Source organism: Poecile atricapillus, chromosome 12 (genome assembly GCF_030490865.1).
Source record: "Poecile atricapillus isolate bPoeAtr1 chromosome 12, bPoeAtr1.hap1, whole genome shotgun sequence".
Classification (NCBI taxonomy): Eukaryota; Metazoa; Chordata; class Aves; order Passeriformes; family Paridae; genus Poecile; species Poecile atricapillus.
Genome location: NC_081260.1, coordinates 13,597,026 through 13,619,356, shown reverse-complemented (window position 1 = coordinate 13,619,356; position 22,331 = coordinate 13,597,026). Strand labels below are relative to the sequence as shown.

At 40.5% G+C, this 22,331-nt stretch overlaps 2 protein-coding genes across 8 annotated transcripts in view; one reads left to right on the top strand and one right to left on the bottom strand.

Annotated features, from left to right (window-relative positions):
* The window catches only part of MAP7D3 (MAP7 domain containing 3), a 43,443-nt gene extending 24,176 nt beyond the window's left edge, over window positions 1–19,267 (top strand). Inside the window, exons 8-20 of the mRNA XM_058847490.1 lie at window positions 1,286–1,384; window positions 1,752–1,850; window positions 2,917–3,042; window positions 4,873–5,018; window positions 5,415–5,545; window positions 6,139–6,383; window positions 10,688–10,823; window positions 11,918–12,098; window positions 13,224–13,328; window positions 13,574–13,627; window positions 14,406–14,499; window positions 14,916–15,114; window positions 16,223–19,267. Coding sequence (XP_058703473.1) covers window positions 1,286–1,384; window positions 1,752–1,850; window positions 2,917–3,042; window positions 4,873–5,018; window positions 5,415–5,545; window positions 6,139–6,383; window positions 10,688–10,823; window positions 11,918–12,098; window positions 13,224–13,328; window positions 13,574–13,627; window positions 14,406–14,499; window positions 14,916–15,114; window positions 16,223–16,532 — 1,925 coding nt within the window. The 3' untranslated portion in view covers window positions 16,533–19,267. The remainder of the gene's footprint in view (window positions 1–1,285; window positions 1,385–1,751; window positions 1,851–2,916; window positions 3,043–4,872; window positions 5,019–5,414; window positions 5,546–6,138; window positions 6,384–10,687; window positions 10,824–11,917; window positions 12,099–13,223; window positions 13,329–13,573; window positions 13,628–14,405; window positions 14,500–14,915; window positions 15,115–16,222) is intronic.
* Window positions 19,268–20,003: 736 nt separating this feature from the next.
* Window positions 20,004–22,331, bottom strand: part of FHL1 (four and a half LIM domains 1) — a 29,644-nt gene continuing 27,316 nt past the window's right edge. For 4 of the 7 annotated variants that reach the window (XM_058847496.1, XM_058847491.1, XM_058847498.1 and 1 more), the window contains exons 5-6: window positions 21,744–21,930; window positions 20,004–20,980 (exon numbers count right to left, since the gene is read on the bottom strand). In XM_058847496.1, the coding sequence (XP_058703479.1) occupies window positions 20,823–20,980; window positions 21,744–21,930 (345 nt within the window). In that variant the 3' untranslated portion in view covers window positions 20,004–20,822. The remainder of the gene's footprint in view (window positions 20,981–21,743; window positions 21,931–22,331) is intronic. The other 3 variants (XM_058847492.1, XM_058847497.1, XM_058847495.1) reach the window with 1 other exon arrangement.

Below are 22,331 nucleotides of genomic sequence, written 5' to 3'. Positions count from 1 at the left end.
AGTATGCTAATAAAGTTTGCCTTGTTCTGTTAGATAGCTTCAGTCATTTGATTGCCAATGGTAAGGAAAAAATCAATTTTGACAAGGAATTGTCCTAATACACTTGTTAAGATAAACAAAAACTATTTGTGGGAGAACGTGTTTTGGCTTGTTTTAGCATGAGGTTTTGTTATTTGGAATCTTCCCAGAATTTCATAGGAACCTGCCTGTATCACAAATATGGAGGTTTTTGCTTTTGCTTTTGTTTCTTTGTTTTTCTAAAATGATGAATAAGCTAAAAGCTGTCTAATACAAAAGCAGATTCAGCTAGGTCTGTGCTGCAGTGTTCTGCCAGTCTGCAGCCTCTGATCAAGCAAACTGTGCTGAAAGAATCCCTGACACAGAAATAGCTAAAGGTGGTTTTGCTGGTTCGTGTTGGAAGGTGATGCAGCAGAAAAATTTGTGCTCATACACTGTATGCCTGGTGGGGAAATCAGTGACTATATTTATACTGGCAGGGGCTCTGAGTCACTGGAGGATGCTTGTGATTTTAAATTATATTTATATATTATGTGTCTGCAGGGTTCAGCTCTGGATATGAGTCAGAAGCAGGGCTGCAAAGTACAAATTAAACCTCTTACAAAGGAAGTCACTAATTATCAACTAATTGGGATTGCTTTCAAACTTATTGTCATACTCTGAAATCCTTTGTGAATCCTTGGTCTCTTTGGAGAAAATATTCTCAGGTTACCTGAAATAGAACAAATTTGGACAGGACTCCAAGTGATTACATGGTCAGGATGTAGAGGTTGACTTAGAGTGATCCTGTGCTCTCAATCACAGAACATTAAATAGTCACAGAATTGCTTCTGTTGTGCATGTGTGCCTGGGAGGGTGAAGGAGCAGAATGTGGAAATGAGATGATGCTTGTCCTGGATCAGTGGAGTATCTCCACTTAACACTGTGTTCTATGTTAATTCTAGGCTCACTCATACTCATAGAGAATGTGAGCAATTGTCTTTTAAAATTCTCATGTATTTTAAAAAGTATACAAGAATGGCCTCAGTGGGTCAGACAAGAATTTGTTGTGGCTGACATCCTGCTGCTGTGATCAGAAACATGCAGAAATAAAAGAAATAATGCTTTATATAAAGTGGTTCTTCCCTGATCCAGTTTTTCTGCTTCTGAAGAATTCAATATTATAAAGCAACTTAATCATTCTTCTCTCTCTTAGGGAAGTGGGGCAGGTGTTGGAGGGGACCTCTGAGCTTTTCAGCATAATTAATCCATGCACTTTCACTTCCAGGTACCACAAAGAGAAGTGCCTCATTAAACAGACTGAATAACAAAGTCCCTCCACATTCCCAGCAATCAGCACCCAAAGGTTCGCAGGTGGAACAGAAAGGTGCTAGAAACCAGTTTGTTTTGAGAATTGGGAGGCAGTAAATGGGATCATTGAAGATGACTTTAAACATGTCCCACTTCCATTATAAATGTTTTCACTCAGGCATTCATGGAGTCATTGTGGCATAAATATTATGCACATTGCAGTGCCAGATATTGGGTAACTGTCTCTAAACCAATCTTATTCCTCTGAAAAGTGGAAGGGTGGGGGGAAAGTAGACAAATGGTAGCCAAACCATCTCATGAGAAAATAGTGCTTCATAATGATATGTTGATGGTTTTAGCTGATTAGTAAAAGCAAAGCATGGGATGGCAATTTAGAAAATCATATCTTGTTAAAAATAATCTTCCTTACGCTTGGTCTCTAGGAGGAAACGAAAAGAAGAGGAGCACATCTTTGAGTAGAATGAGTAGTAAGCCCCAATCCTCTCCAGAGCTAGAAAAAGTGACAAAGGAAGAAAAACCAGGTGGTTGTTTCATAAAACTGAGTATTCTTTTAAAGCCTTTGAAGTTTGGATAGGCTTGATTTCACTGGTTTCCTAGGTCCTTAAATTTCTAGGACTTTTTAATGGCTTTTTAGTTACCCAGTATTAAAGTGGTAAAAGATAAATTTTTACTTCTGGACAAAAAAATAAATCATCTAAGAAGGCCTGTGTCTTTGTTAAATGGCACTGCAAGCAGATAGCAAAATGTCTCTCTGCTTAAGAAAGCAATCTGTTTGAGAGCTGGTAGGTTTAAGGGTCAGAAATGGTAAAAATGTCGCTGATCTGTTCATTTCTTAGATAAATCTTATCTTTGCTTTTTTAAGTTCCCTTTCATTATTCAGTTTAAAAGCAGCTTCTCTGTTCCTGCTGCTGGCATTAACTATGTGCATGCAGAAGGAAGAAACCTGTTCTCACTTCAGGCTCTTTTGGTCTGTGTATTCCCACTAGGTTACAAATAACCTCTTTCCCAGGAGCTCCTAAACCTGAAGAACAGCACCTTGTCTAACGTGTTTTTCCCTCTGAGTTAACAATTCTGAAACTTTCCTTTTTAGCAGCTGTTGCCAGCAGTTGAAATTATTTTTGCTTCAGACTCTTTCCTGTATGAGAGAATGATGGGTGCTGTCCATGTGAATGTGTGTGTGCAGGCAGTGCTTGACCATAACTGCTCGCTTTGACTTGCAAGTCTCTGTTTATTATGTCAAAATGGCCTTTCCTGCAATCAGAGAATGTAGCTCTGAAGAGCTCAGTCAAAAACGTCTCGTACTTTGACTGGATTCAGCATTCACCTCTGTTGTACATGTGCCAGTCTCTGCACATTAAAATGACTTGTACTAAGCAAGACAAGAACAAGAAGTGCAACAAAAAGAGATTGCAGTGTTTAACCCTTCTGTGCTTTTAGTTTGGAATTCCCCCTCCATGACTTCAGTATTGCTCTTCCAAAACCGTTACGATTCACAACAATGCTCAGTCTTCCTTTGCTTTGTACTGCTTGTCTTTTCCACGATATGATTTCATGTTGGATCCTTTTTGATTTGTTCCTGTCATCCAGCTCGTCGCTCCCAGCTCAGTCCCCTGGACAGTAGCGTAATCAGCCGCCTCCTCGCCCCCACACAGGCCTCCCTAGCTAGGAGTAAAAGTGCTGCTACCTTGTCGGCTGATGGACAGGACCCCTCAGGTAACAGGAGGGCAGCAAAGCCTCTGAGTCTTACACAGTTGCTCTTCAAGCAAGAGCTTAGATGATAGCTGCTAACTGTGCTACACTTTTGTCTGAATCAGACAGTTAATACATGGTTGTGTGTAATTTTACTTACCCAGTATTTTCTGTGGTCATTAATACCCAATTCATATGCTATGTTGCATGTTTACTTTACAAAACCACTGAGTAATATTGGCTTTTAAACTCCAGTGCTGGTTTACTTGCTCTGCAGAGAACCAGATGCTGGTGTTCGTTCTGGGGTTTTTGTGTGTGGTTTTTTGTTAACTGACAGAGATCTGCTTTTGTACCCTTAACTCAATCTGAGAGATTCTGGTTAGAGTAGTACTAGATAATGAAAGGAAAAAAAACCCAAACAAACCTAATTTCAAAGGGCAAAACCTGAATTTCTTTAGGAGAAGAAACTCTTGCAGGAACATGACAGTAGGGTTACCTTAAGATAAGTACAGGGAACCCTGAGCTGGCTTCATTTTGCTGGTAGGAGAAGTCAGGATATAATAGAGAGGAGAGAAACCCTGGCTGACTCAAGCAGTTTTGTGTTGGTCCAGACTGACCTGATATGTCCACACCAGCAAGGTGTGGACAGGCCCCCCAAGCTGCATCCCACATGTCCTGGAATTGTTAGTGGTTAATTTATAATGCCCTAGTAAATGCATCTCTGGAAACAATGTGGAGTCATTTCTCTTTTACCTTCCAACTTGTGTTCCCTGTTTTGCTTGTTTCTTTTTAAGTATGAAATCCCATCTTTATTTTTTAGCTTACACCATTTCACTTGGTCCTTGTCAGTAACGGTGACATTTCCACACGTTACCCCTTGTCTAATGATCAGTTTTTATTTTTTGGTTTGTAGTCAATAGTCATATTTTTACATACCTGTGTATGTGCTGCTTTTATTTTACCATGAATACTTCAGTTCATGTCATGTGGGGAAATGCCATCTTTTTTTCTCTTACTGCTGGCATGTGACATTCACTATTACTGAATTAAAAATACATTTTTATAAGTTTAGAGGTACTTCTTTCATTTCAGTAGAAAAGTACCTGTGCTTTAACACAACCTGTGCACAAACAGAATGCAGGTCTCCTTGCACAAATGCTGCAAATACAAAAATAAAATGTATTTTCCATAAAGTTACAAAACTATGTGCTGCATTTGTCACAATTTACTTGAATTCTAGAAGAATCCAATATCTAGTTTTAGAATATATTTGCATCTATGTGTGCTTATCTGTCTGTGATCGTGTTAGTTAAAAAGTAATAAGATAAAATTTCTTTCAATACCTTATATGTGAAGAGATTGACACATCAGGTAGGAAAGGTATCATAGTTATATAGTTGACCTTTTTCTCTTGATAGATTTATTTTATACCACATTTGAAAAGAAGGGCAGTTTCCTCCTTGAGTATAGAGGAAACATGCTTAAAATCTGAACCTCTCATGAGGAAATTGTCAGGAAATATACTAAGCCATTAAAACTGAAGCATTTGTGATCAAATGCAACTTGACTAAAATTAAAGTAATTTGGTCAATTTTTGGAAAAGCATTTTATTTTTATCTACTCCAGACTGCTGCTTTCAGAGTGTTTATTCTTGGTGCTGTTGCTTCCCAAGTACTAATGGTGTGGTGGTGTCTGTCCGTGACCCGTTGCACTGTGCACTGCCTGCGGTGTTTCCCTGTACGGTTTCTAACACACACAATCTCTCTTTCTCTTTTTCTCCCTCTTCCTTCTCTCTTGTTCTTATGCTATGCACTTGGTTCTCGTTTTGTCTTGTCAAATTCCTAACTTTTATAGAATCTCACCTCTGTCCTCGTTCAGCTTCAGCCAGTTCCATCAGTTCCCCAGTCCCAGCTCCTAAAGTGCCGGTGCGCAGCCGTAGCATCGACAGGTTGAAGTCCTCTGTGTCTTCATCTGATGCAAGTTCACCTGACTCAACCCAGGTTTGTTGGAAACTCACAGGAATTAAGTTTCTAATAATCTGGGGGGTTGGAACAGCTCAGAATGGGATTCTGTTTCACCTCTTTGCTGCTGCTTTCAATAAGCATTAATGAAATGTACCATAGCGTTTGCCTAAAAAATACAGAGTATTAAAATCAAATTGGAATTTAATGGTACTTGATCTCTCTTGCATCTTGAAGGCATATTGTTTGCTGCTTATGGTTCCCGAAGTTTAATTTAAGTAAAAATTAAACACAGACCAGATCTGTGTTTTGGAACATAAAGGAAAATTCAAAGTGCGTCTTGTTAAGCACTTGTTTGTTTGTTGGAATAGCAGCTCCTCTGTCTGCAATGTATTCTAGAGAGTCAGCAGTATTTTGTTTTTGTGTATCTTCTAGAAATCAGAGACAGAAAAACCATCTCCAGGTTCTGGTTTTAGGCGCCCTCCCTCACCATCCTTGTCTGCCCGTAGAAGATCCCCCTCTCCTGCTAATTTGGTGAAGCGTCCTCCATCCCCTTCTGCAGTTAGGTACGTGTCCAGGTTAAACCCTTTCTGCAGTCAGGTATGTGTAAGCACCTTTTATTCAGCACAAAATGAAGGCTTCTTCCTGTCTCAAGACAGATGAGCTGTTAGAGTTTGGGTGACCTATGCTCTGCCTTGTTTGTACAGAAAAGACTTAATTTTCAATCCAATTTCCCTTTCCCAAAGTAGGGATGCATCTTTTACTTCAGCCGTTGTTGTGCAGACAAAACACCCTAATTTTCTGTGTAGTCTGTGCACTAAAAGCAACAAATGCCTGGAAGCCTCTGAATAAACTGATCCACCTGTATTAGCATAGCAAGTTTCTTGATTGGAATCATCAGGTTCATCCTAGATGGGGAGTAAATGGAGATCTGGGCTAGCAGTCCTGTTTTGATGTTAGCCCCCAAGTAGCAAGGCTGAGTGCTCAAGGTCTTGGAATCCTGGTTTGAGTTTTATGAGAAAGGCACCAGTAATTTGTGGGTGGCTTTATTTTTAAAAGTGAGGTATGTAATATAAACTAAACAAAGGAGACTGCTCTCCTCAGATGTGTGGTTGAGGTTTTCATTGTTAATTCTGAAAAATATTCTTTGTTTCAACAGGCAGAAGACTCGCCCACCTTCACCTGGTGTGTCGAAACAAAGGCCACCATCTCCTACTCCAGTCTCTAAATCAGCACCCATCCAGCGTCCATCTCTCACACCAGGTGTTATAAACATTACCAAAAAGAAAACTGAAGCGGAGAGCAAACCAAAGGATAAGAGCACAGAAGGAATAGGACAAGAGCAAGGTGCTTCCCCAGCCTTGGAGAGGGATGCAGGAACAGCTAGCACAAAGACCAAAGAAGGTGGGTGTTCCTCAGTTTCTGACTCACTCATGCTCGTGGCCTCTCCAGTGTATTCTAGGACTGGGAAAACAACTGGCTCGTGAGGCAGAGCACTGGAGGGTAGGATGCTTTAAGGCAGAAGCTGCTCATTGCTGATTATGTAACAATTCTACATGGTATGACTCTGGGACGTGAATTTTCATGTAGTAGTTGGTTTATTTGACTTGGAGATTTAAGTCAGGAGCTTTCAATATTACTAGTTGTATGTACTTCTAAGAAAAGCAGAAATCCTCTTTGCCTTTTGGGCTTCAGCTGCTCTAGCTGAGGGATCTACTAGCTTAGGTTTATAAAGTCAGTAGTTAAACTACAAAAAGGTCTTTCAGTTCAGTTGGTAGTTCTTAAAGTGCTCCGGTAGAGACCTTCTTGGAGGACAAAATCAGCTCCTGGTCATCACAGGATGAGAGGGAGTTTTCACAATGCTTGAAGGCTGCCCTGGCCTAAGTTCCAGTGAATGTGTAATCATTGCTGCCTTGGGAAGAGTGATCAGTTCACAAATCACACTGAGAAATGATCCTGGTAGATTACGGAGAGCCATATACCAGATAAGCAATTAGTGTTCTAGTCCTCTTCATTGTGCCATGTGAGCCTGGCCTCTGTCCCTCACTGGGAAAAAATGCCATCTGCCATCTCCAACAGAATCTGGGAGAGCCTTCTGATGAGGTCTGGCAGGCAGTTCACTGTGCAGAAGGACTTAGGGGACCCTTGACAGGAAAAGGAGGGATCTTTAGAATGTAGGTTACAGCCAGTGGGCAGTACTGGGGGTGAATCCCTCAGACACACCAGGTAAGTGGGAACATGTGCTTGCTGCACGTTACTGCATGTGTGGTTCCTGTGTGCTTTCCTGGGCTGCTCCTGTTCCCTGCCACTTCTGAGGCTCCTTCTGGTACTGCTTTTGTTGGATGTGAAGAAATGTCATTCAGCTGAAGAAGTTGTGGTGCAGCTCTCTGGGTATGTGTTCCTGTGGAAGGAAGCCTGGCTGTCAGAGGTGGATGTTTGTACGAAGCCACACATCCGTCTTTGGTGTCACGTCCTTTGTCTTTGCAGTCAGAATGTCCATCCCTTGATGGATGCCATACTACTGATAAATGTCTTGTGTGCCTCAGAGAATCATCACTTCTGATCAATGTTGTCATTTGGTTGAAGTCTCCATAACAATGTGTCCTAGTCTTGTATCTTCCAGTTGTTCTGGAACAAGAACATCTGTCCTTTTTCCTTGGATGCCTGATCTGTCTACTCTTTACACTGACTTCTGAAACTGTATTAACCCAATTTATCTGTTTCCCTTTTAGTTTATTTCTAATCTCAAATAGTCATCTTTGTAGTGATTCCTACTGGGGCTGGGCAAAGCTCTTTTTCTTTGACACATAGAACAGAAGGAAATAGTGGGCATGTTCTTCAAAATAAGATATTATTTCATTTCTCTCTGAATGTTTAGGTACACTGCAGTATTGCTATGTGAGGCAAAATCTTTTTTCTTAAAAAGTTGCTTTCAGTTTTCAAGGCAACTTTCATTTTACACGTCTGTGTCAGCAGTTCACCCCGTGGGTTGGTGCAGTTCCCTGTCCCAGACAGCTTCTGAAGTCAGAGCACACCAGTGAATGGCATGTGGCAAATCAATCTCTAGGTCTTGTAGGTTTAGCCTAATTCCAGCTTTGTGCACTTGTATCTTCATCCCATCTTTTCTTCAAACTGAACTTGTTTGCCTGTTGCTGACAGCAATCAAGTTTTTGTCTTGTTTTTTGTGTCTTCCTACTGCAATATACTGTTCCGCAGTAAAACACTTTTTATTTTTCAGTGACTGGAGCAGTTGTCATTTCTGGCAGCAGCCTCTCGCAGCTTCTCTGAGAATTAAAAGGCTTGTTCAACTTAAAGCATAAGAAGTGCTCCTTCATGAGCTCTCACCTTATGCATGATGATAGGTAATAAACTATCATGGAGCCTCACATTTTGTATCTGGGTATTGAAGGCTTTGAAATATGATTCCTAGATTAATTGTGAATTAATTACTTACCTTCAAGTCTGTTGGAATCTTCCCTCCACCAGCTAGTACTACATTTTGCACATGTTCAGAGATTGTTTCTCTTGCCTCTTTCTCTTTCCCCTTCCCTTACAAAAAGGTCCTTTGATAAAATGACTGTTCTTACTGGTATTGACTAGGAGTACAAGGAAGGGAAGCTGAGTGTAAAAGAGTGTCAGAATTTTCTTAAGGCATGTTAGCAATCATGTTGGGAGGTCTCATGTCCTGCCCTATGGAAAAAGGCTGTACAGGAGTACATGGAGATTAAAACAGTATTGAGGTACCCATATGGAAATCAATAAAACTGCAGAAGTGAAAATGCAGTGGGAAGGTCCCCAGCCCTTTCTTCTTGTTTTTTTCCCCCTGCTCTTTCCATATCTGCAGTGTTCTGAACTGTTGTGACTAATTTTCTTCTGTCAATACCAAATACCATATTTAAGCTGGCATTATCATGTTGTAACCCTAGAACTTAAAAGTCTAAAACCTTTAGGCTTCTTGCTGAGCATTAGGTTGTCTTATTTAGGTTCAGTTTTGGGTAGGGGAAATAGGTTAAACCTGACATTAAATGTCAATCAGATTTGGTACTGCTGGGAGAGATTGCAAACACGCACCAGAAAATGGCCTCTGCTGTAAAAAGTGAGTAGTCTGAGCAGAAAGTACACTCGTATGTCAGAGGAAGAAAGAGACATTTTGACTTCTTCATGGCTGTACAATGGCAACAGTAAATGAAAACTACTAAGTTGCAGAATGTAGGAAGAAAAGCATCTGCCTGCCTTGTATAGGCAGATCTGCTGATGGATTTTATAAATGCAAAATGGTCTTTCTTGCTTAAGGAGGAGGGGGACCCCTTTTGACTGAGTTCAAATTTGGAACAGTCATGCCTGATTTTTGTTAGTACCAACATGCCTGCAACTTTTTCCCACAACAGAAGCAATGTGTTGTTGTCTGGGGAGATGGTGTTTCCTCAGCTTTGGATAAATCTAAATGTTAGAATACTCTCTATGCCTGCACTACATCGGTGCTGAAATGCTTTTCCTAGGACTGCAAGAACAATTGTTATGCACAAAAGACAGTCATGATTCAGCTGCTGAGAGTTTGCTGTGTGTAATTATACCCTGCAGCTGTAGGTAGCGATGATGTGTCCATGGGGCCTAAGCAGTTTTTCAGGTATTAAAGTTCCTAATGATGACATTGTGTTTTGAATAATTTGTCTTCAGGTCAGAAGTAAAACAAGTGGTCAAGCCCTGATGTTATAGTTCATTAAAATTACCTTGACTTCAAGGCTTTATAAATCTTAAGCAAACATATATGTGCTGATTTGTGAAATGTTTGGGAGAAGGGCAGGTCCTCACCAACATCATGATACTGCTGCTCTACTGACTTCAAGAGCTGATGCTGTGAATATTCAGATGATGAATTCTTAAATCACATTCAAACAAATATTTCTAGGGAATGGGAATAACTGATAGAAATCAGAGTTCTTTCAATATTTATATTGAGAGCAGCTGGATGGCAAGATGGTTCTGTTTTGACTTGTTTCCTGATGTTAATTTGTAATAGTACCTCTGAACACCAGCACACCAGGCATGCCATGAAGAGACATAAACAGCAGGACCTGCAAAGATTTACTCACCTGGTGGTTGAAGCTGTTTTGATCTCCATGTAATTTGGAAATTGATTTGTTGATAATGTATAGAAATATGGTATTAGTATGTGCCTCTGGGACAGATAAAATGATGAGTATTTGCAGTCTAAGATACTCTATAAATATAAAGGCATGAATGTTAATGTTATGAAACAAGAAAAATAAAAGAAAGATAATTTCTTCTTTAGGGTCCTATGTGTTCAGTTTAATTAGAAAGAAGTGAAAGATTTTTCTAAAGTAGTTTTTTTTCCAGTTTTCTTCTCAGTGTTCAAACATTACAGAAATAAGGGTATCTTGTCAAAGGCATGTTTTTAAACACGGTGATAATTGGAGAGTATCTTTAAGCGTATCATCTGGAATATGGCTGGATCAGTGTTGAAATGAGCTGTTACTATTTCAGTGGCAGGGAGATATTGTGGCTCTGTATCTTCAGGGCACCCCTTTGCCTCTTGGAGGCCTTTAGATCAGGGTGCAATCACTGTGTGATGAGCACTGATTGAAAAGATAGTGAATCAGTTGGCCATCTCATCTCACAGCAGTAACATCTTTCATAATTTTAAGTTCCTGGAGCTTTCTAACAGCAGATTCTTTTAACCTTTGCAGAATCAGGTAGCAAAACAGTAGCAGGGACCACCACAGCTGAAGAAGCTGCTAAAATCTTGACAGAGAAACGACGTCTGGCACGGGAGCAAAGGGAGCGTGAAGACCAAGAAAGAATTCAGAGACAAGAAGAAGAAAGGTAACAGTTGAGGGGGAAAGGAAGGGATGCTTTCAGTGGTGGGGTGTGGTTGGAAGGAACACTCCAGCTGTTTATGTTTTCTAAGTTCCTGCAAATGTTAATGCAGTTCCTGAAGCTGAGAGGCACTGGCACCAACCTGGGACAGGTTAGTGTGTGTAACATTAGTTTGTATCTCAATATATATGTAATGCACAGTCCCTGTGAAATCACTTTTTCCTTCCAGACACCAGTGGGGCTTTTGTTTCAAAACTAGAATGTGCTTTTTGCACCACTTGTGTGGTTTGTTTGTATTTGGTTTGAAAGAGTTGACCTCTCTGTATTAAACTTCCCTTTGATCAGCTTAGGCAGTGGTTTGATGGTACATTAAATCTCACTTTAGTGATACGAAATATCAATCAGGAATGTTGCAGGCAAGTAATTAAAAGTATTAAATCAGTGTGCATTTGGTTCACTGCATAGAAGTTGTTAAAAATAAATGGCTAAGTTAGTGCTGACTAACTTTATTCCAGATCAGGGTTCACCTGTCTGCTGTTATGAACACGGTGGAATGTCAGATTTTGTCTGCTTCCCAGTTGTGGATATGAAGCTGTGAGAAACTTGCATGTATTCTGGTCTAGGTGTTTTATCAGAAATATGTCATCAGATCTGCTCTGTATGTCTACAAGAGCTGGCAGTGTGCACCTTCAGTATATCTCTGAATTCAGGCTGTAGAAGAAACAGTCTTTTAGGAAATCCCGGTAAATTTATGTTTGACAGTGGTTATAAGTTTCATTCATGTCATGATTGCAGATGGTTTTTATTAAATGGTCGTTGCTTAATCCAGTTCTCAATCAAACATTCCATTACTGGAACAACCTACCTTGACTTAATCAGCAAAGAGCATTTACTCACAGATAAATTTCTTCCAAGTTATTCTGATTTTCCCTTTGACAAGTCTGGATGGTGGCATTTGTAAATCCACATCAGAAATTGTCTTTATGCAGTCATTTTTTGACTGGACTGCCTAGAACTTTCTTCCTTTCCTACTCTGTCTGTTATGCATGCACACTTTAAAAGAGATAAATACCCAGTAATCTGTACCTTGGAAACTCTAGAATCAGAGAAGAAGAGATGGCCAGGAGAGCAACTGAGGAAAAAGCACGACAGGAGGAGGAGCTCCGGAAGCAGGAGGAGGAAAAGAGACTGATTTATGAAGAGCAGCAAAGACAAGCCGAAGAGGAGAGGATCCGCCGGGAACAGGAAGAGCAGGAAAAACTCGCAGAGCTTCAACAGCAGGTCTGTGCCTCCAGCTGTGCTCCTGGGAGAAGTTGTTGCTGTGGCTCCAAGAGGGTTGTATTTGATTTTTCTTTCATAGAATGGTTTTGACAAATCTCTGTCAGGCATCATGTGAGCCTGAGTTCATCCTGTCTGAGATGGATTTGAGGCTGGCTGTAGGTGCTTTCCTTGCCCTGGTCTCTGTGATTTATATTTTTTTCCTATCAGTTAATAAATTCAAGCGTGGGCAGAAGCAGCTATTTTGGAATACTTTCTTTTAGCCATCAGGGATGCTCTTTTGCATATGTAAAATATTTGTACTGAGCCCACTTTATCAGCAGTCTGCTATGAGTTACAAGGAGATGGTCTGTCTGGAAAGTAATCTGGATTACTCTGATACTTCTCAAAGAAATATTGGTAGTGTTTCCAAGTCTGCTTTTCCTGTTGCTGAATAGTCTTCAACAGCAAATATCCGTGTACCTTTACAAAGGCAGCCTTTGAACTGAAGGGAACAGTTCTGCAGAGAGCAGGCTTTCCTTAAATTAGATTAATTCTGAAAACGAAAGCAGTTTTACACTGAAGTTATTGGTGTTCAAAGAGCTGTATCTTATGAATGGCTTTGCCATGTGTCTGGATATTTCTTTAAATGTTTCTTAACAACAATTACTCTTGAGTGTTAACTATGTTTCTGTCTTCTTTCCAGTTATACTGGAAAAGATTTTCCAGTATGGAAGGAATAGATGTTCAGCACCGAGTGTCTTGGTAGCAATACCTGATTGCCAAGATTTTTAAGTTAACCTTGGCATATACAGAATTTAATTGCTGTCTTGTTACTTTATAGATTGTCCTTGTTAGCCAAATATTCATCCCAAAACGCAGTCTGAACAACAACATTCAGTAGCTCAGCAACATTCAGAACATTTGCATTATCTCAGTATCGTTGGTTTCAGTTTCTGAATGTCACAGTGATATGTATTTCATGTCAGTAACTGGGTAATTGACATTTAGTTGAAATGTGTGGTCATATTAAATAGTGATTGTCTGATGTTCCTGTCTGTTTTGAACCAGATTCTGGAACTGCTTTTCTTTTTACTGTTGGGAATGAGTTATCCACTGGGTGCTCTCTTGTTTTTGTTTTATTTTCAGAGAGAAGAAGCTGAAGCAAAAGCTCAAGAAGAAGCTGAAAGACAGCGACTGGAAAGAGAGAGGATTATGCAGCAAAATATGCAGGAAAGGCTTGAAAGAAAAAAGGTAGCCTGTTTTGAATTCTCAGCCTAAAATGAACAGGCAAAGAGTCTCAGATGTGATTAAATAGAAGTGTGGTTTTTTAAACAACTCTGCTTTTCTTGCCAACTCTGGTTTGTGAAATTTAAAAACAGTGATGAAAATAGCACACTCATGAAATATGAAAATATATTATGACTGTTGAATTTTAACCAGAATGCTGAAGTATAAAGCTCTGTATGTCACTGTAAATGTTCTCCATGTTTTAACAGAGAATCGAAGAAATAATGAAAAGAACACGAAAATCTGATCAAAACGAATCCAAGGTACTTTTTTGATTGGATCTGTATAATGACAGAATAGGACTTTTTGCCTTGTATCCTGTCTTCCTATGTTATCCTTACACAAAATGACTTCCACAGAAAGTGCAAAGTTCTGGTGCACCAGAACAATTTCCAGTAGCTTGCCATTGCACACATTCTGCTGCTTTGCTTGCTGTGTGAGGAGTCTCTGTTACATTTTTGTTTAAGGCCTATAGACACAATGTTATCTGGTGTTACCACTTCCAGATTGGTTTTTAAACCTCTGTTTTAATCAAACACTGGTTAGTAATGGATTTTTTTTTTTTAACTGCATGCATTCTGCCAGGACTGGTTTTTCCCCAAAAACTTAGATTTCTGGCATCATGTGTTTGCTTAAAGCAAGTCTTGGGTTATCTTTGGATTGCTGTTGCTACAGTAAACTGGATGTATTTTTGTTAATGCAGTGACCTAAGCTTTGTGAAAAATTGTGCATATTGAGGAATAGTTGTTCTTCTTTGAACATTAAAATATTCAAGTCTTCCAATAGCTGAAAAGCAATAAAAATTTAGTACACACATTGGAGAAACGAGGGGAAAAGGAACTCAGAAATAATAGGTAAGAGGTGGAAGTGGGTCCCACAGGCTCTGGCTCAGCAGTTGCTTGGTGACCTGGTTGTCTGTGACCCTTTGAACTCATGTGGCCTCACTTCTGGGCACAGAATGGTCTTGTGTGGGAGCTGTGACTGAATTTGTGAAACTGTGGAAGACTGGGAATTGTTCCAAGTAACGCTGTGGCAATTCAGTTGCAGAATGAAGGGAAGTCTACCTTGGAGGTGATGGAGGGAGAGGATATTGAAGAGGAGGAAGAGTTAGGACTTGAGAAGACTGACCAACCAGGTAAGGAAGCTGAGTGAGTCAGGCCTGGGTGGCAGTGAGTCTCAGTGATGTTTAAGCTCTGTTGAAAAGGTCAGTCCTACCAGCACTGGGACGGTCTGAGACACCAGTCCCAGCGAGATGCCAGGGGGACTCCCTTCTTGAACAGAGAATCAGTCAAAATTATTTGAGAGTGAAACACAGGCAGCATGCTTTCATTTTACAAGTGGATTTTAAAAGATAAACAAATTTCATGTTGGTTTAGTCAGCTTTTCTATAGACAAATGAATGTATTGAAGCCAAGTGCCTTGGGTTTTGGCTAGGAAAGGTTATTTTGGTATTTTATTCATTTAGAATAGCAATTCTACTATTCTTGCTACTCAAGTTCTTTTTTTCCCTTCTATTTCACTTTTTCTGCCCCTACCTCCCCCAATATTCAGGAAAGCTAAATGGTGTTGACTTGCTCCAGGAAGTCAAAGGGGAGGCAGAGGATTGTTTAGAGACTGCACAAGGCATGATCTCTGCAGAATCTGAGGCACAAGCTGAGTCAGAGTTGAAGGCCAGTGAAGTGTTCATGAATGGAAGTGACTTGAAAAGTGACAAGGGGTCTCTGTCTGTTACTGAACTAAAGGATTCCAGGTGAGTCTGCTGTACTGTGGGAGCACTTAGCTCTCACACAAGAAGGCTCTTCTTAACTTGAACATAGGTTCAAGTTAAATGCAGTGCTGTCTGCAGCACCTTGCTGGCTTTGTGGTGTCTGTGTGCCTTTCTCCAGCCATGTGGTGTGTGCTGTCAGCTCACAGCCTCACACAGATCAGCTGGCTGAGGATAATTCTTTGTTTAGATGGCACCATGTTAACCTTGCTGCCTTTGGTGAGAAGTGAGACACACAGCCAGCACCATGGCAGTGTTGATTATAAAAGCTGACATTGGCTTGAAACCTTTTCCATTGAAATTCCCAGCAGTTCTTCTCATTAACAAAACATTAAACAAGAGGGAGGAGGATAACCCTGGAAAGGAAAAATAACTTACAGAAAGCTGTAGAGTGCTTTTGGTTGTACTGGAGCAATGCAGAAGCCTTCCTTAGTAAGGAATTTGAGTTTTTTACTATTTCAGATTTTAATTTTTTGAACGTAAAGCATTTTCATCTTCTGCTGGAAAATTTGTCCTCTGGTATATGTTCCATTTGCTCATCTAAATCCTAGTAATGGTTTAGAAATGACATTGTGAACACTTTCTTAGAGTGATGATAGATGAATGTTATTCCTCCAGTGATGGAACATAAAGATATTTCTAAGTTTGTCCTAAGAATGAATGAAAATTGATCTGTAATTTGGGTTTAACTTTTGAATCTGTTTTAAATATTGCTGGTCTTCTGAGACTTAGTTTTGTATGTTCAAGAAGTCTTAGCTGGAGAAAAAAAAGGAAAAATTCACCCTACAAAAATCAAGACTTAATGATCAAGGCTTTAAACTTGTTACTTTCTTACATCAAAATTCTAGAGCCAGAAACCTTACCTGAGAGCTGTTAGTATAGTAAAAAGTGGGTATATATTGCTGAGTTTTTCTTCCCCATTGGCTCTTGGAGGGAAGATCTTGTGTGGCAGCTGGAGCTTGTCTCAGAATGCCCTGTGGGATATTCAGTGCTTTGCAGAGTATGCAGACTGTTAATTGTCTGTCCTGTAATCAGTGTAAAGGTTAAACATGTGGAAACTGCAATACAAGTACTCATTCTCTTTTTTTTGTAGCCATCCTGCAAAAGAAATGGTTATCGATGACTCGGGGAAGCTGGATGTTCATGAAGCTGATCACACAATTGGACTTATTCAGAATCTTAATGGAAAATCTGGTTCATGGACTTTTGAGGAGTTCATTGACGTTGGAGTACATTCCAAGTCAACCAAACTGAGCTCAGACAGCATCTCTGCTGGTAACTGTAATCAAAACTTGAATGATGCTGCTACAATACCTTCTAGTCCCAAATTGGCTTTTGAGGAAGATGGTGCAGTGAATTCATTGACCAAACCTATAGATGCTTCATCAGGTAATCCCAGCTGACTTCCCTGTCTGTCTCTTCCCCTGGCTAGGCAGTTCACTTCCTTGCATTTTGTTCTCCTTGCCTTAACTACAGCTTCTTATTTTCAAGGCACTTTTTCCAATGTGTAGACTTGGAGGGAAGGCTCTTTCTTTAGTACTTTTAACTTGAATTCTGTCAAAAGGAGTCACCAACTGATGCCTTTTTAGGGACTTGCTAAGGCCCAACATTAAGGCTCTTCCAAAGACACAGCTGAGCCCTTGTGAAGTTCCAAACAGCATTGAAACTCATATATTTTACTTCAAGGTTTTTCTAAGATATGTTAAATGGCACATGTTACTTTGCAAGATACAGAACAGTTCAAAAGGTGTCTGATGTAACTCTACACACCAGACCTTTCCACTCCTAGGCATGTTATGTTTTTGATGCTGACCTGCATGATCTTACAAGGTCTCTTCAGACTCTTAGCAGTGTATTAGCTGTCCTCTCTACTTACTGTACAACACTCTTTCACTTCACCAAGGCAAGTAACAGCAACCTGAAATTCCACAGGTGGTTGTGTTACATTTTGGGGAGGAGTAATAAAGCTGTACACACACAAAATATTCTGAGTTTTCTGAAAGAGGCAGGGCTGCATCTCAAGCCACATGTACTTGAGAAGCCAAGCCCTGATGTAGTACAGTGCATAGAAGAGATATGTGTCAGAGAAGCTTCAGGAAGTCAGTTTGTGTAAGAATGGACTTTCTGGCGTTGGAGGCAAACCCCAAAGGGCCATTTTCACAGGAGATCTCTTTCCTTGGGATAAATGACTGTGTGATCAGTTGAAGTGAATGCTAGTGGAAAAACAAGCCTTGCTATCCACATTTCCTTCCAGTGATGTGTAGCACTTTCTTTGATTAAAGTGTAGCACTTTTCTAGACTGAGCTGTATCCTGAGTCTCTGAGTCTCCTCTGTCGCTCTGCGTCTTACGAATTTCAGTTCCATGGGCGCACCCTGATGGAGGTTTCCCTTGAGGCCACAACAGACTGGGCCATGGGAATAGACAAATTTATTGTGGTTCTGCTGATCCCTTTCTGTTGTGATCAGACTCATTAACTTTTTAATGAAGGAAGTGTGGCCTTTTAATTTTGAGCTTGAAAATTTTTAGACTTAATGCAGTTGAAGAATTCTGTACATAACTTTGAAAACTAATATTCCTGTAAAAAGAAAGAAAACCTACAGTGCTAGTTTGGACTGTAAGTGGCCAAGTGGTTCTGTGCTCACTCCTGGATGTAGACTGACAGTGATGATGGATACATGTGGCATACATGCAGTTACGATGGTTAAATGTTTTCTTCTCTTTGGACAGAACTGTGAACACTAGAGACCTGGAAATAATCTGATTGCACTTCAGTAATCCAGTGTTTTGTCAAGTACAGAAGGCCTTGTTTTGAAAAGCTGCTTGTTTACCTTTATCCATCTTCAAGTTTGCAAAAAACACCAGGGGAGGGATGAGAAACTAATTTGCACCTTGAAACATTTCAGGGAAACTGTTGTGCTAATGTTCTTTTTCCGTTCGTTTAGCTATTGTTAGATAAGGTTTCCTAGTTCAAATATTCCTTGTTTCCCCTTTACAGACTTTACAGTAACCTGATTGAGTCTTTTTTTTTTTTTAATTTTCCTATCAGTATCATGTAGAACATGCCACTGGAGGCTCCCCACTTAGCCACAGACTTTGCATATTTCTAAAATGATCTTGATAAAATAAAAGACTCAGTCAGTGTATGTTAAAGCTGAGCTCCCTTTTTAATGTCTAGAAAAATGTTGTTGCTTGTTGGTTCATGTGCTATTTAAAAATGCAAAATTGAGTATCTTCACTTTTGAATGGAGAAGAAAAATTCCTTGGTATCTAATACGAAAATTTTGGCAGTTTCAAAATGGAAGTGTTCATCACTAATATGTTTTAATCTATTGGCAAACATCAAAACATTTTTCAGCACGTGCTCTAATATATTACAAAAATGTTGAGTCCATAGATTTGTCTGTCCGTGCAGTTTAAGGTGTCAGGCTTTTAAAAAGTGTTTTCCTTTTGAATTACTTATTTATCTACACTTACTGAAGTATTATTTTATTGTGTACATAACAGTATTAGACCATTGAAGTCACATTTTGTTCATGTTAATTATTCTGTGTTCCAGTTCCAGCTCTGTAACAGCGGCTGCAAGCTGCATAGATATTTCCCTTCCCTTAAAACCTGCATTAAATAATCTATTTAACCTGAACTTGCCTGCTTTTTTCAGCATGAAGAGATTAACGAAGCATCTTCTGAAAATTGCTACTAAAAGTAATAATGCAGCCTTGTTCTGATGTCTCCTGTAACAGATAGACTGGATAGGTGATTACTTTAAAGAGTAGCTGTCTCAAAACCTGCTACCATTGGCTGATCCCTCAATTCCAGTGATGCATCCAAGAGCAGCTGTGTTTGCAGTGGGTTTGCTGGAACTACACCCGTTCTTTCCTCGACACCTCATTGCAACAGGAGCCCTCAGCCTTCTCCCTCTTGCTGTTCAGAAATACCGTAGAACTGTTTTAGACTTTAGAGCAGTGCCTTAGGTAAAAGGAGAACTGTATTTTTGTATGATAGCTGTTTGTTCTGGCAGAGACAATCATTCTAACAAAGATGCCGATATTTTTTCTGTGCTGAGATTTGTTGGATGGTCTGATCCAGCCCTGTGTAAATACGTGCACACAGTTAAATAAACTTTGCAGTTGAACAATGCTTTATTTCTGTAATGTTCAATGTGACCTTTCTAGGCCTCTCCACCCCTTGCCATGCTGACCTGCCTTGGGATGCACTCTGGTGCTGCTCTAACTGCTCCAGCTGCAGATTCCCAAACTAGCAACCTCTGTGTGGTTGAGAGGGGATTTGCACTAACACCTTCAGCTCTTGCTGTGTTTGTCTGTGCTTATGGCATGTTCTGAACTGAGGAATTCTTTAACATGCTTGTCCCTGCCGGCCTTTGCCTGTTCCCTGCAGCCAGCAGCATCTGTGTTGTGAGGGTGAGTCCAGCAGGGGAGCAGTGACCAGCAAGATGCTGCCAGTTCATTTTCTTGCAAGGGTTCTTTATCAGTAGTTGAAAGAGAATGGCTGGGCCAGATCCAGTTGATAAAGTATTTCACTACTGTGGAAAAAACCCACCTCCATAAACCAGCATTCAGGTTGCTGAAGCATGGTAGATCTGTGCATGAACAGTGGCTGTACATACGCTCTCCAAAGGGCTTTTTCACACAGGCTGTTTCTGGCAGATGGTCCAGTGTCAGTTATCTATTTCAAAAATTAATTAGTTTATGGAAATTGTTGCTTTAGTCCTCAGATATTTAAGGGTGTAATGACAGCACAGCTGACTCTTACTTTGCCAGTATCAGTGTAGTAGATTTGGTTTCAATAGCTCAGCCCTAAGACATCAATCATGTGAGATGGCACAATGAAAAAAAAATCATTTCCAGACTATAGGTTCCAAGCAGGCACTAGTCTCACTTTATTCAGTCACTAAACATACACTGACATGATAGGAGAGCTAGCCTTGTCTGAGCTATTTTTAAGGCACTTGTAAATGCATGTGCATGTTGTAGGTGAAAGATTTACTACTTGTTAATGGATTAATAATTGTACATAGACAGCCTTGTTTAAACAACGATATAAAAAAAGCTGATGAGGAAAACTTGCAGGCAAACCATGCGGAAATCAAGACTGAAACAAGTTTATGGAAACTTAACTAAGCTAAATGTCACTGCCAAAACATTGTTATCTGTAAGATGAAGCCATTCCGTACATATGCTGCAATGTGGTGTTGTAGAGTAAGCTAAGGTATTTATTACTTATTAATGGTGTGGTGTTTGTTGTGTATCTGTACTTGCAGAAGCATAATAATGGATCCCTCTGATCCCAGGTGCAATCTTTGTATCTCTGTGTCGGAGGTGCATGCCTTGTCAAACCCACTTCAGTTAAGTGCCAAGCTTAATCATATACCAGATTAGTTTAAATTTAAATTTGTTTTAGTTTAAGCCACACACAGATGCAGTGTGTGGATCTCTAAATCTAACAGCATTTCAAGACTTTATACTAGGAGTTACTTGGAAACAAGGTTAGATTTTTGCAAGGCTACATGCTTTTGTACTGCAGGAGCTTCAAAAGTCAAACCCAGTATATTGAGGCTAATTTAGTTCTTATACTAAAATGGAAAAAGTTAAAATTCTCGACATGCAAAAACCTGCTCTTTTACCAGGACTGTTTGGGAAAGCAGGGCTTTAAAATCCATCTTACATCTGCTCATTTACAGTCGTTTGGGACACTCAGCACAATAAATTTTTCCATTATGGCAAACAAAGCGCTTGTTGGCCAGACCACGGGCACACTTTGTGCATTTGAAACAGTAATCGTGCCAGGATTCATCTTCGTAGTTAACCACACTGGTTCCTCTTCCAAATCCTGCTAGGAGAGAACACAATTATAGGACGGCGATAGTAGCTTTGCCTTGGCTGGGTTATCCCACCAAACAGCACAGCCTGTTCCTGCTGCCCCAGTGCTTCCCTAGGCTTGCAGGACACAGGGGGTGTCTGAAACACCAGACTGGCAGCTGAGGCATGGTTTTGTTGCATCTCCTGATGTTTCTTGGAGAAGAAACATAAGCATAAGGCTTGTATGGCTTGTCTCTGCAATAAACTTTTTCCTTTGGCTTCTTTCTCCAGCAAACAGTCATGGAGAGAGGTGGAGCAAGGACAGGTTGGGCTAAATACTTCTGGGCTCAGATCCATGCTCCAAAAAGCAGGATGGAATGTGAGCCTCAGGGGACCACCAGGACAGTGCCTACATTTCAGGGCTGAGCTCTGTAGCCCAGCAAGTTTTAAGTGTAAGATACGTCAGAAGGGATACAAATGTCCCTTTGGGACAATAAAACACCACTTGTTTTGGACTTAAGGGTCCCAAACTAAGATATGGGTGGGAACAGTTCTGGTTGGGGGAGTTTTGAAGGTAAACTTGGGACTTGCAGAGGCTGAAGAGCTCAGTTACTAGCTCAGCCTCCATCCAGCACAAGCACATGGCTCAGAGTCAGATCACATGTAAAATCCTGGGATTGGGCTTGGGTTACCAGACCTGCTTCTGATGTTACCCATCCCTGGGCTCCTGACTTTGGGGGATCACTGTCCTGACCTTCAGCACCCACTGCCCTTGAGCTGCATGTAACCCAACATACCTGTAATAGGATTCTTGCATCCAGCACACTTCTTGGCAACACACTCCTTGTAGCATTCAACACAGTAAAACTGATCCTCCACAGCTGTGAAGCGCTTCCCACCCAGTTGCTTCTTGCAGTTGGAGCAAATGAAACACTCGGAATGCCAAGGCTGTTCCTGGTAAGTGAGGCCTCCAGAAGTGATGGGCTGGGAGAGAAAGAGCAGAGGTATGGTTTAGAATCAGCAAAGGAGAATAGAAGTGATGCAGGCGTGGTGTGTAGGGTAGGAAGGCTTTGTCATGGAGGAGATCTTTCCGAAGTTTGCATCAAAATTTAAGTGCACAGTGCAGTTGAGTCCCTCTAACCTGAAACCCCATGTACCTGGCACTTTAATAATACTTTATTTTACCTGCAGTAACTGAAATTCCACACTAATCAGTTGCAGAAGTTGTAAAACAGTTACTGTTTCACTTCTTGAATATTCAGTACCACTACAGAGCTTAAACTATCCCCAAGGCAAGTGCAAGAGTGGTATCACTTGGTTTCTGCCATCAGCTAACCCAACCACCCCTGCCCAGATCCTGTAATGTACAGGAACCATTGGCTCTC